Source organism: Trichosurus vulpecula, chromosome 3 (assembly GCF_011100635.1).
Source record: "Trichosurus vulpecula isolate mTriVul1 chromosome 3, mTriVul1.pri, whole genome shotgun sequence".
NCBI lineage: Eukaryota > Metazoa > Chordata > Mammalia > Diprotodontia > Phalangeridae > Trichosurus > Trichosurus vulpecula.
The window spans coordinates 164,189,620-164,202,076 of record NC_050575.1 but is presented as its reverse complement, the minus strand read 5'-3'; the positions used below and the strand labels follow the sequence as shown (position 1 = coordinate 164,202,076).

General features: G+C 44.5%; 1 protein-coding gene across 2 annotated transcripts in view; it reads right to left on the bottom strand.

The window, feature by feature from the left end:
• Positions 1-12,457, bottom strand: part of ASS1 (argininosuccinate synthase 1) — a 78,356-nt gene that overhangs the window by 44,384 nt on the left and 21,515 nt on the right. For both annotated transcript variants that reach the window (XM_036752512.1, XM_036752511.1), the window contains exons 5-6: positions 6,877-6,933; positions 4,445-4,519 (exon numbers count right to left, since the gene is read on the bottom strand). In XM_036752512.1, the coding sequence (XP_036608407.1) occupies positions 4,445-4,519; positions 6,877-6,933 (132 nt within the window). The remainder of the gene's footprint in view (positions 1-4,444; positions 4,520-6,876; positions 6,934-12,457) is intronic.

Sequence of the window (12,457 nt, the reverse complement as noted above, 5' to 3'; positions counted from 1 at the left end):
GAACAGGCTGCAGGCCTTGGAGGCAATACCCTAAGAGAGTGTTCAGTGAGATGGCAGCTTCCTTGGAACAGAGTATGTATGCCATTGGTGTGTTGGAGGACCTGGTTTTGAATACTAACTCTAATACTAACTGGATCACCCTGGACAATCTTCTTGGGTCATATTTCTTCATCTGTAAATTAAGGGGATTAATCTAGATGTTTTTTGAATTTTCTTGGAAGTTCTAAATCTATGATCCTATGGGAATTATTTTGAAGGGGAAGTGATATTCACAAAGGAGTATCCAATGATATAGTCACACTTTAGACACTATATGCAGTAGTACCATACCCAGAATCCTTTGAAGAATCTAACCTCAACACCTTCATGCTGTGGAAAATATTATACTATTTTATATCATTTTTAATTTCAACTAGACCCAGAGCCTGAATTAATGAGTAACTGGAAGAAGATCCAGGGCTTCTTTGTTCTCTCTAAAAGTTTGCTCAGGAAATACCCTTACCACTGTCAACAAGGCCAGATCAGACTGACCTAAGGACATTCTTACCTGTTAAGCATTAAAGGATGAGACCCTAACCCCAAGAGAGACTACCTCGCTTAATATTAACTGACTTTTGTCAACATTCTTTACAAATCCTATTCCATTAAGGAAAATCCTCTTCTTGTATCATGGTTAAACATACATGGGGGTCATAAACGTGAGGTAATACAGGCTTGCTAGGTCTGCTAAAATAATGTATAAAAGTTTTCTCATTCCTTTGTTCAGGGAGCCAGAGCTTATGCTCTGACTCCCTGTATGTACAAGTAAGCTAGCTTAGCTATGCTTTAAGGGAAAATAATAAACAACATGGATTTTTCTATCACCTAGCTCTATTGTTTCCTTCAACCAAATTTTCAGGTTTAACAATGCCTTAGGAAATCTTCTTAATGAACTACTAAGGCCAAAAAAATTCACCACTTTGTGGCCAATGTGGTGACGAGCTTTTCCAAACCTGGCTGAGAATTTTTTTGTGATCAACATAAAACAAACCATCCCTGTATTCAGAACCTTTGCAACTTAGAAGGAGCTGCTAGAGAAACAAAGAGCCTTCAAGAGCCCAGGGTCACCTCCACACTCATATTGAATGAGGACTGTAGTGGAGGATACTAAAGATACATCATTACAATACAACCTATGAAATGTCTACATGTAGGGAGACTGAGGTCCAGAGAAGGTAAATGACTTGCCCAAGAGCTTACATCTAGTTACTGGTAGGGCCAGGACTCAAAACTCAGGTCTTCCAAGTCCCATCCCATTCAGTAAGACACCATGCTGGGTGTAGACAAACAACCATGACAAGTTGTCATCATTCACTTTTCTTTTTCCAAACCTAAGAAAATTTGCACTTAAGGAAGTAGAGGAAATTTTAAATTTTTTAAAATGAAATAAAACCCTGCCTTATTTTTAGATTTTGATAAGTTTAGAGAATTCACTTTAAAAAGAACATACAGTAAAATAGAAATAAAGTTGGCCTTTAAATATTTAGGTACATATTCCTTCCCTTCATACATATTATTATCTGCCTAAACTGGCCTTCATACTGTTCCTCCCACATGAGAGATGGAGATCTCTCATGTCTAGACTTTTGAACTGACTTTAACTCCTGCCTGAAATGCACTCACTCCTCCCCTCTACCTCTTAGACTCTTTCAAGTGCCTCCTTTTACACAAAGCCTTTCCTGATCCTCATAGCTTCTAGTACTATCCTCCCCAAATTACCTTCTATTTTGTATGAAACTGCATATGTTCTCCCCACATAGACTACAGCTCTTTGAAGGCGAGGATTATTTCAATTTTGTCTTTGTATTCCCAGTGCTCAGTACAACCCTTGACACACAGTAGGTACTCAATAAATGCTAGTTAACTGATGTAAGCGATACAGGCAAACAAGGGTAAAGAGTATAACAGCTGAAAATACTACTTGGCAATGCAGTTGCCCCTAGAGAAGTACAGGCAGCAGAGTATTTTCTACCACTGCCCCTAGCTGGCAGATTGCTATTTAGCCTGGGGGAGTGACCATTTTAAAGGTTATTTTAAAAGCACGGAAGAACAGCCCTTTCTTCTTTGCTGAGGTGAGGGCCTATGGGTATAAAACATTGCATATGATGTCAGACCTAGCTCAGGTATTGGTTAGTACTTATAATGTGTTGGTTTTCTCTTTTTTATTCTTTGTTATAAAGGATAGCTCTCTGAGAAGGGGAGAGGGGAGTAGTTCACATTTTGAGAAATTCAGGAGATAAATTTCAAAACAAAAGAGAATAATAATAATTTTAAGTGCTGCAGAAGTTGAGACGTTATTCCTCAAAAGCCAATTTCTCCAAATCTCTCCCTCCTACTTCTTCCCAGACCAGAGGTCTCTAGTTCTTGGGCACAAAAGGAGGTTAGTACAAAATGTCTGTACAAACATTGAAACATAAAACGTTTTGATGTAATAAGGAGCAAGGAAGCAGGGACTTATTTTTGCAAGTTCCAGGGGAGTGGATAGAATAAATGGAAATACTAAACACTAAGACTAAAATTGTTCTCCCCTCTAATCCCCTCCTTCCACCCACCCAAATCAAACCTGGGCAATAGGGCAAAAGAATTAGAATTGTGGTTATTTTCCAGCTACCTTAAATTTTTTTTCAGTCATTTTGTTTTTTAGTTTTAGAGACAGTAGCAAAGATATATACTTACACATATATAAATATATAAGTGTTTTTCCCCCTGGGAAAGAGATGATGGATTTTTGGAAAGAGGAAGCAAATGTTCTGTTTTGTTTTGTTTTACAAGTCTCAAATATCACCTTTGGACTTTGGTTATTTATGAGCCCTGAAAGATGAGAATTTTAAAAGCCCCATTGATTTTCTTCCTTGTTGATGTCTATTGCATGCTGAGCACCGGGTCTGGACAATGAGTCTATGCTGGTCAATTTCACTGGTGGCTTCTTGGATGCTGGTTTCCAACCCTCCAGGAAATGCTGAATCACTCCGTATGATTTCCCTTTGGGCGCAGTCATTACTCTCTGCTTCTCTATTTGGTGAGGGAGATTGTGGTTCTCTTGATGAATGCCTCCATTTCCTCATTTTAAAGTGGCATTTAGGAAAAATACTATGGTAAACACCTTGCTGCAGAGAGTTCTCTTTCCCCTCCAAACCTGAGGAAGGGAGACGACTCTTCTTAGACTGGTCTCCATTGAGAGAATCAGAAATGTTTGGGGCTTAAAGGGAAAAAAAATTGGACAGACCCAAGCCCTCCCTTTACATGGGACCTGGGGGTGTCCAGTCTGTTTTTCTTAAAGAAAGGCACATGTTTCCTTTTCTGTATCCCTGAGAAGCCAGGGGGAAATACACACACACACACACACACACACACACACACACACACACACACAAAACCTGGGCTCTCTTAATAACTCTGTTATTTGACAGTTTGTTTGGCAACATATGGGATTGCTCTTGTAAACTCCCCTCTTAATGATAAAACAACAGATGGTGGAGACGATCCTTCGCACACGGCTCTCCAGGTCTTAATGGGATGCTGCCGGCAGGGCGGTGGCAGCAACTCCACACAGAGCATCCCCTCCGACTCAGCACCTTGGCTGCAGGAATATTTCACAGCCTGGGCTGCTGACTGCTATTTAAAAACTGAAGCAATTTTCTGGTCTATGCACCGTGTAGCTTTTTTTCCTCTCTGATTGATTGAAGCTGTTTGTCAAGCACTGCCATCAAGTCGCTAAAAAGAAAGGTACCCTGGAGAGCGGCTAAGGATCCTGATGCAAAACTTCTAATATGTTTTATTGCAACTTGTACTTCAAAAGGGAAGGACGACAAAGGCACAGTGTTTTTTGCCTTTGTCTGACGTCGCCCCTTTGAGCCACTACCTGTTCCCTTGGAAAAAGCGGCTGACAATTAAATTCTAGGTAATTACGGCCCTTTGCAGAAAGCAGTTTCACCCCCCAAGTTCCCCCCACCCCCCTCCCATCCCCAATGACACTGCTGAGACGGCACACACAGTGCTGAGCCGTCATTCCCCCAGGAACAAGAGAAAGATTAGGAAGAGCACCCTTTTGGCTTTCTGCAACAAGGCCTGCTGAGACGTGGGAAATAGACAAAGGGCCAGAGCCCGTTCAGAGTACATCTGTGGAGCTGGCCCAGTGGGAGAGCTGCCACATGACAGGGGGTGGGGGTGGGGGGTGAGTCTGATCCCCCAACTCATGGGAATCAAGAGGCTGCGGACTCCCCTCGAAGGGGAATGATGGCTCTTAGCAGGATCCAAAGCAACATCTCCCCCCCTTCCCCATTCTTCCTCTGATTCAGATGGGGAAGCCACCTGGAGGTGGCTATTTAGGGAAGGCTGTCATTTAGGGGAGTACAAGGGACAGAGAGCAGAGAGAAGGTCAAGGCCGAGAGCCAAAGCACCATACCTTGGCATACTCCATCAGGTCGTTACGCCCTTTGAACCTAGTGTAGAATTCAGGCATCCTCCAAGGAGCTATGACCTGAAAGAAAGATGGGAATCAGACCCCAGTGATGGGAGAAAGCTACCCTGATGCTCTAGATGGTGGGGCGAGGTATCTAACCAAGGGCTCAGACCAGCAGTTGTAGGTTCTGCCCTCCCAAAAAGGCTGGGTCCTCCAGGGGTTAGGAAGAGTGGGAGTGGGGAACACCACCACAGATAAGCTACCACTCCTGGCAGCCATGCTTGTGCATGGGGTTTGTTTTACTGGGGCATTGGGGTTAAACAGCAGCTGCACTGGCACTGTCTTTGCCCCAGGACAAAGCCTCCTATGCTCAAAGGAGGGCTCAGTTCAGCCCTCTTCACTCATAAACTTCCTGAAAGGCAGATGTTCTAAATATCAAGAAAGCTGGCTTGTGAAAGTTGACTTCCACACACCCTACAAACCCTGACAGATCTCACTATCTCATGGGGTGTGAAACCCACAGCACTAAGTGTTTGGAAGTTGGTCCTTACAATTAACCATAACCTGTCTCTCTGTAGCTCTGTTCTGCCCGTTGTTCCTATCATTGCCTTTTGGGGCCAAGAAGAATGGTTCTCATCCCTTTTGCACATAGCATCCTTTCCAGTATTAGAAAGAAGCCCATCGTGTTTCCCCTCAACCTTCTTTTCTCCAGACTAAACACTCCCAGTCCCCTTAACTGATCCCCACATCATGATTGTCTACCTCTTCACCAAGCTGGTTACCCTCCTCTGCACCCTGCCTCAAGCTATTAAACATTCTTAGAATGTGGTACTCTCAGTGTGGTCTGATCAGGGCCCAGGCCATTCATTCTGGAATGACTTCTCATAAAGTAGCCTTGAATCTCCTTCACTTCTGTGGCCTCCATGGCACACATTGGACTCATTCTGAGTTTGTATTCACCAGTCTCCTTCCCCCACCTTGAACCTTTTTCACATGAAATGCTACACATCCCCCAGCCTTGATTTTTGAAGTTAATTTTGGAACCCAGGTGTAGAAATACACACTGACACACCTGTTAGATTTCATCTTATTTGAGTCATCCCATCATTCTAGGGAATCGAGATCCTTATGGATCCTGACTCTGTCAACCAAAGTGTTAACTATCCTTCGTAGCCTCGCTGTAAACATGAGTACTCCATCTATTTTCCCTCTAAGTCACTGATAAAAAGATTAAACATTAATAGGGCCAAGAAGTCCTTAGAGTGGGTTTGAGAAAGAAAGGATTCCTCCATCCACTATCCACCTGTCCACCCCAGAGGCCCTGCACTAGTAATAATACATAATAATAGCTAGCATTTATACAGTGCTTTAAGGCTTGCAAAGTACTTTATAACTATTACCTCACTGATTCTCACAGTAGCCCTGGGAGGTGGTGCTATTATTATCTACATATTGTACATAAAGAAATGGAAGCCAGGAATTGGCCTTGGGTGAGAGGAGTATTTTATGGGGGAGGTAGGGGCTAGAGTGGATATATCATGGACCTGAGGTCTTTGAAAGAAAAGTTGGAGAAACTGAGAAGCTGCCCAGTTCACTTTTTATCCCAGAGAAAACAGAAATATATTCCTCTCACCTCTCTGCTTGGTCACCTCTGACCTCCAGAAAAACTAGAAGCATTGATGCTATGAGACGTTGTTGCTTCCTCACTTTTATCTCTTCTTTGGTTGGCAGTCAGTATTAGCAGTTGAAATTGGGGTCAGGGTGGAGGTTTGTGGGTACCTCCACAAGGAAGGATTGGAGGAGAAAGTCTATATAACCTCCCCCCACCCCCATCATCTCCACCACTGGCATTAGGACAGATGACATAAGCCAAGGAGTTCTAAAAAGAGAGGACTGCCTTCTCAACTATCACCCACCCCAGCGGGAGTCTAGACTCATTTGTCTGGAAGAGATGCTGATGTGATGGGCTCCTGCCAGTTGCAAGGGTAATCTTTTGAAGCAGACCAAGTGCCATAAAACCTATGACCATTTAAATTTATTCCATTTTTTGGTTCTGGAAATTCCCAGTCAGGAAGCACCTTCCCCACCAATGATGGCAGCAAGTGTTTTAAAACTTAAGAGTGAGGACTCAGAAGGAACATTGAGAAGTTAAGTGACTTGGCCAAAGTTATGTGGACAAAAGTGGGACATCAACCTAGGTCTTCCTGATTCTGAGGCTAGCAGCTCCCTGGTCACTAAATCATGCCAAATCTATGCCTACAATGATAATAACCAGGACAAATATTTATACAGAAACTTAAGGTTTATGAGGCATTCTACACACATTAAGATATCAACTGCTGGTGAGATCTCCCAGGGTCCACATGCCCTACCTTTCAGGTCCCTTGACTGATACCACTAACATCCCAAAGGGTCTTGGGTTCTAGATGACTCACCCTAATCTGAGGGGCCAAGGAGTAGCAGGTGAGCTCAAACCGGATCTGGTCATTCCCCTGAAACACAAAGAAAAGCAACAATCAGGAGTGAGCCAAAGGACCTCTGAGCAAGATATGATGAGGTGGGTGAGAAGAACAGGAAATTAATTGTACCAATCTAATTCAACCCTACCTTTCCCTTCTAGGGCTTAAGGCTTCATGTCTTAGGAATCCCAGATCAGATCTAAGACATAGCATCCTCCTGGAGTCCTAGACCTAGTTAGCACAAGAGTACTACCCCTACCCCAATTGTCTTGCCTTCCTCTCTCCAAAAAAAAAAGAGTGCTACCCCTGTGGGCATGGGATGCCCCCTTGGGTTACAACTACTTCCTGCTCGTCCTTTGAGGCCCAGAGATGCTCATGCCCAACAGAAAGTACAAAAGAGATGAGGTCTTTTGTTAGTTCTGCTTAGTGAGGCAGTATAAGTGAATCCTTAAAATTCATAGAAGATCAGAGCTGGCAGGGACCTTAGCAGGCAGAATACTTCAGCTGTACACAGAGAACACAGAATAGCAGAGCTGGAAGGGACCTTGGAACAAAGAACGTTCGGTCTGGAAGGGATCTCAGATCACGGCATTTACCCTCTCTGGCTCTTAAGTTTGCTTATTAACAAAAATGGCGGGACGGGGGTGTTAAATGGTCTTTGAAGTCTCTTTCTGCTCTAATATTCTATGATATCATGAATCTATGTTCCTTGTACTTCAGACAGTTTAAACAGACAATGGTGGCAGGAAGGCAGCATGCTATCTGTGATGGCAAGAACATTCAACAGAATCAAAAGACCCACATTTGAGTCCCGACTCTACCTCAGCTCACTGGATGACCTTGGGCATTAATCTTTGCCTCAGTTTCCTCATCTGAAAAATGAGAAGGTTGGACTAGGTGATCTCTAAGGTTCCCATTCCAATGACCCTATGAATGTCAGAACTGGAAGGGTCCTTAGAGATCACTTTATCCAACTTCCTCATTTATAGATGATGAATCTGGCACCCAGAGATGGCAGTGCTTTGTCCAATGGCACACAAAGAATTAATGACAAGAGTGGAGAATTGAACCCAGGTCTCCTGAATACTGGTCAGGAACTCTTTCTGCCATGTCACACCATCCTTTGGCTGCAGAGCATCCTCGATGCTCAAAACTGCATCCCCTAAAACATCTTTTGGGGTTCTACACCAGGGAGATCATGAAGGGAAGGAAGTGTTTCTTCTCTTCTTGTACCATCCCTCCAGGCACCAAAGAGAAGATGGCTGCCTGCTTTCTGACCATCCCCCTCCCTCTTTTAATACCACTCCCCCCACAAACAGCTACATCCCTGTAGGGAGACATATGTGCTATGGAAATAACAGAGAGGCCTTCCACCTACTGTGAAAACTGCACGGAGCGCAGCAAGGCTTCAGCAGGAATAACATGTTATTTTCCGGGTGTTGTGTCAGGAGGCTCAGTAATATAGGTTTGAGCCTCGTTAGTGCACTGTGCTGGAAGGCTGTGGTGATACAGGCTAGGTCAGATCCAGTCCCCAAATTGCCCTGGCTGGGAGACTCTGAGTGAGTTGAAAACTCTTGGCTGAGAGAGAGTGGTGGGAAGAGAAGCATGTGCCCCCCCCCCTTTGCTCACTTAGGGGCCAGGCCTGAAAAGCAGCACTGTCTACACCAGCCCAGCTGGAAAGGAGGGGAAGGAGGACCTCTGCTCTTCGCTGCCTCTCACACTGTGTGGAATTCCACGCCCCTGTAATCTAGTCCCTCCCACCACGGTGGCTTTCTGTGCCATCTCTTTCCCAGAGACCAACCCTCTGCCCCTTCCAGGCCCAGCTAGGGTCTTCACTGTACCTGACCCCTTTCATGTTCATTCACTCATTTGTTCCCTTCCTCTTGAGGGCTCTCTAGACCGTGACCTATGCCTACTGTTTCCTGTTCAGCCCAGGGCTACATGTAGAGGGCCTAAAAGAGAAGACACAGGAAGCGACCTCAAAGAACTCATCAATCCATCATCATTCAATCACTGAGCATTTATTAAGTGCTCACCGTGTGCCAGGCTCTGTGTTAGGCACCAGGACGCAAAGATGCAAATGGAGCAGTCCTTGCCCTCGGGTAGTTCACATCTATCTGGGGAAGTGCCATATACAGAAATCCAAACTAACCTTGGGGAAGGAGGGCATAAGAAGCAGAGGGGACCAGGAAAGCGTGGATGTAGCAGGTGTCCCCTGACATCTCTGCTCTCTCTACCTGAGATGCCTTCCTTTCCATCTATCTAATTTCCTACCATCTTTCCAAGAGCTGGCTCAGCCTCCAAGAAGCCTTTGCCAACAGAGAAAGACCTAAATCTTCTCCTCTCTCTGAATTAGAGCATTTATAATCTGAACACACACACACACACACACACACACACCACATACACACACACTAATGCCTATTTGCTGATGGTTTCGGGTGGTTTCATGTGTGTAGAGAGAGAGGCCGTTTGGTGTATTCAAAATCAAAAAACAAAAAACATTGGACTTGGAAACCCAAGTTCAAGGCCTGATTCTTTCCTATATTAGGTATATGATCATGCACATTATTTTATCTCTCCTCATCTGTAAAATGGGGCGATTAACACTTGTAATATATACTGAACATGAGGAAGGGGCAGCCAGGGGCACTGTGGACAGAGCACCAGGCCTGGAGTCAGGAAGACTCATCTCCCTGAGTACAAATCTGGTTTCAGACACTTACTAGCTATGTGACCTTGGGCAAGTCACTTAACCCTATTTGCTTCAGTTTCCTCGTCTGTAAAATGGGCTGGAGAAGGAAATGGCAAGCCTCTCCAGCATCTCTGCCAAGGAAACCCCAAGCTGGGTCATAAAGAGTCAGACATGACTGAAAATGATGGAACAAAAACAACAAGAGGAAAGCCCTTTGTAAACTTTAAAATGCTCTACAAATGTGAGTAAGGAACAGGGAGGTGGGAGTGGATACAGGGTTGGGATTAGCATCAGGAAAACTTGGATTCAGGCCTTGCATCTGATACGTTCTGGGTGAGTGACCAAAAGCAAATCTCTTAACCTGTCAGGGCCTCCAGACATCTCTCTAAGGCTGTAAGTTACAGATCTGTTGATACGTACCAGTGGAAGAAGTTACCAAACAAGAAGTTCCCTGTACTAATGGAAATATTGGTGCAGACCAAGAAAATCTGTCATTATTATATTATCACTTGTGTAGGGAACTACATCTTTCACTTTCCTAGGCTTCTCCAAAGCACATTAAGACAGGTAGCTCACTAAAGACTTGTTAACTTCATTTGATTTGGTAAAAGATATCCAAACTCATCTAGTGCAGTGACCTCATTTTTACAGATAGGGAAACTGAGACCCAGAGAGAAGTGCCCAAGGCTACAATCCAATCCAAGGGTAGGTCATACTTCTTATAGTACTTGACATATAAAATGACCAACAGACTTCAACAGATTGGGCTACAACCTGTGCTATACATACCTAGATAAAAATCAGAAGAAGCTGGGAAAATCTGCAGGGTCCCAAAAAATTAGCAAAAAAGAGAAAAAATTCCCCTCATGAGTCTTTCCACTATTTTTCTCAGCACTCTCACCTTTAAATACACTAAACATAATCCCTTCTGCCAAGGTGAGCTTTTGGAACACAGACTCCTAACACGTTACAATGTTAGCTTTGTAAAAGAGCTAAGAAATCATCCCAGGGAAATTTCCATTTTCCCCAAAATTTCCATCATCCTGCTAGGAAATCATTTTTCCCATGGAACTAAAACTCCTAGAAGGCCTCCATCTCAACGTCAAACAGATACAGAGGCTGGCTTGATTCCAACAAGGTTCTGTTCAAGGCTGCTTAGCAGGTTTTCTGCTGCCTCCGTGAGGCCATTGATCTGTTTCTAAACCAGTGTACTCTTGGAGAAATCAAACCTGTTTTTCCAGTACAAAACCCTTCCTAGGGGAACAAGGTAATGTCTTCCTTCGGCTCAATCTCAGTCTTCACCCACAAGGCCCAGAATCTCTGGAATGCCCCTCCCCCCAAGTATGGCAAATTACACACCTGTATGTATATCCCTGTGAGGGCCTACCCACATGTTGACACACGTGTAGGTACATGTAAAGCCTGTGGGAGAGTATGAAAGACGCTCATTTCCCTTGAAGGCCTTGGCAGTCCATCTGCTCCTGGGACAACAGTGATACAGATGGTGCCCATTTAGGCAGCTTCTGCTGCTGCTGCTGCAGCCAGAGGCTCAGAAGCCCCTGGGCTCAGATTTCCAATTCCTCCCCCTCTGCTTCAGGGCTAAGGGGGTATGTGAAGGGTGGGGGGCCATCAGGGGAGCATTAGGAAGTATAGAATGTCAGGGCTAGAAGGGATCTTCAAACACAGAATGTTAGAACAGAGAACATAGAATGTTTGTGCTGAATGGAACCTTTGAACAGAGGATGTTAGGAGACGGTACAGAATGTTTGTGCCAGAAAGGACCTTAGAACAGAGAGTAAAGGACATTCGTTCTTGGAGGGAGCTTTGAACATAGAGCACAGAATGTCAGAGCAGGAAGGGATCTTCAAAAACAGAATGTTAGAACAGAGGATAGAATGACAGTGTTGCACGCATCAAACACAGAATATTATAGAACATAGAATGTTCTGGGAGAACCTTTAGGAGACAGAACTATTCCAGACAACTGTGGCAAAAGGAACTAGAAGGACTCTATTAGCAGGTGGAAAGGAACTTCCTTCTCCAACCCCATAGTGACTGAGGAATCCCTAGGATATGGCAAATTGAGGCAATCCTCCTGGATCCTGTGACCCCATAAGGTCCCTAGCCCCACAATACTATGGGAACCAGGCATCTGGGATACCCGAGAAACAAAAGGTATAGGGAAGAAACAGGAGTGGTGCTCAAAAAGAGAATCGTGTGTGTGTGTGTGTGTGTGTGTGTGTGTGTGTGTGTGTGTGTGTGTGTACTAGCCCAATGATTTCAGGGATGCTCCCAGGCAGGAATCTCCTCTATCAATGCTAGTAGGTGACATACTGGCAATACAGAATCGCCATTTCCCGAGGCACTGAGAAGTTACACCAGGGCCAGGGCCATACAGCCAAGGTGTGTCAGGGGGAAGCCTTGAACACAAGCCTTTCTGATTCTGAGGCCAGCTCCCTATCTACTACATCTTGTTGCTTCTGACATGAACAATGAGGCACCAGAGGCCTAGGACATGGGAGCCATTCATTCTCAGATCACCTCTCCTTGATGCCCGATCAGAAGCCATCAGAGGTCCAGCATTCAAAGGAACCAATGCAAAAGCAAAGAAAGACTCGATGCCCTCACAGTACTGTTTCTAACGCCAGCTTATTCCTTTATCTAGGTAGCTTGGTACCAAAGAAAAAACTCTAGAACTGAGTGTAAAGAGACCTAGATTCTAACTCCAGCTGAGTCCCTAAAAATAAGGATAGGGACTGGATCTGAGATTTCATAGCTATAAGCTATAAACGAGGAAACTCCCTCTGTGCCAGTGAAGCTCAGTACAGTCTCTGTAATTTATGGGGAAGGATAGGAAATAAG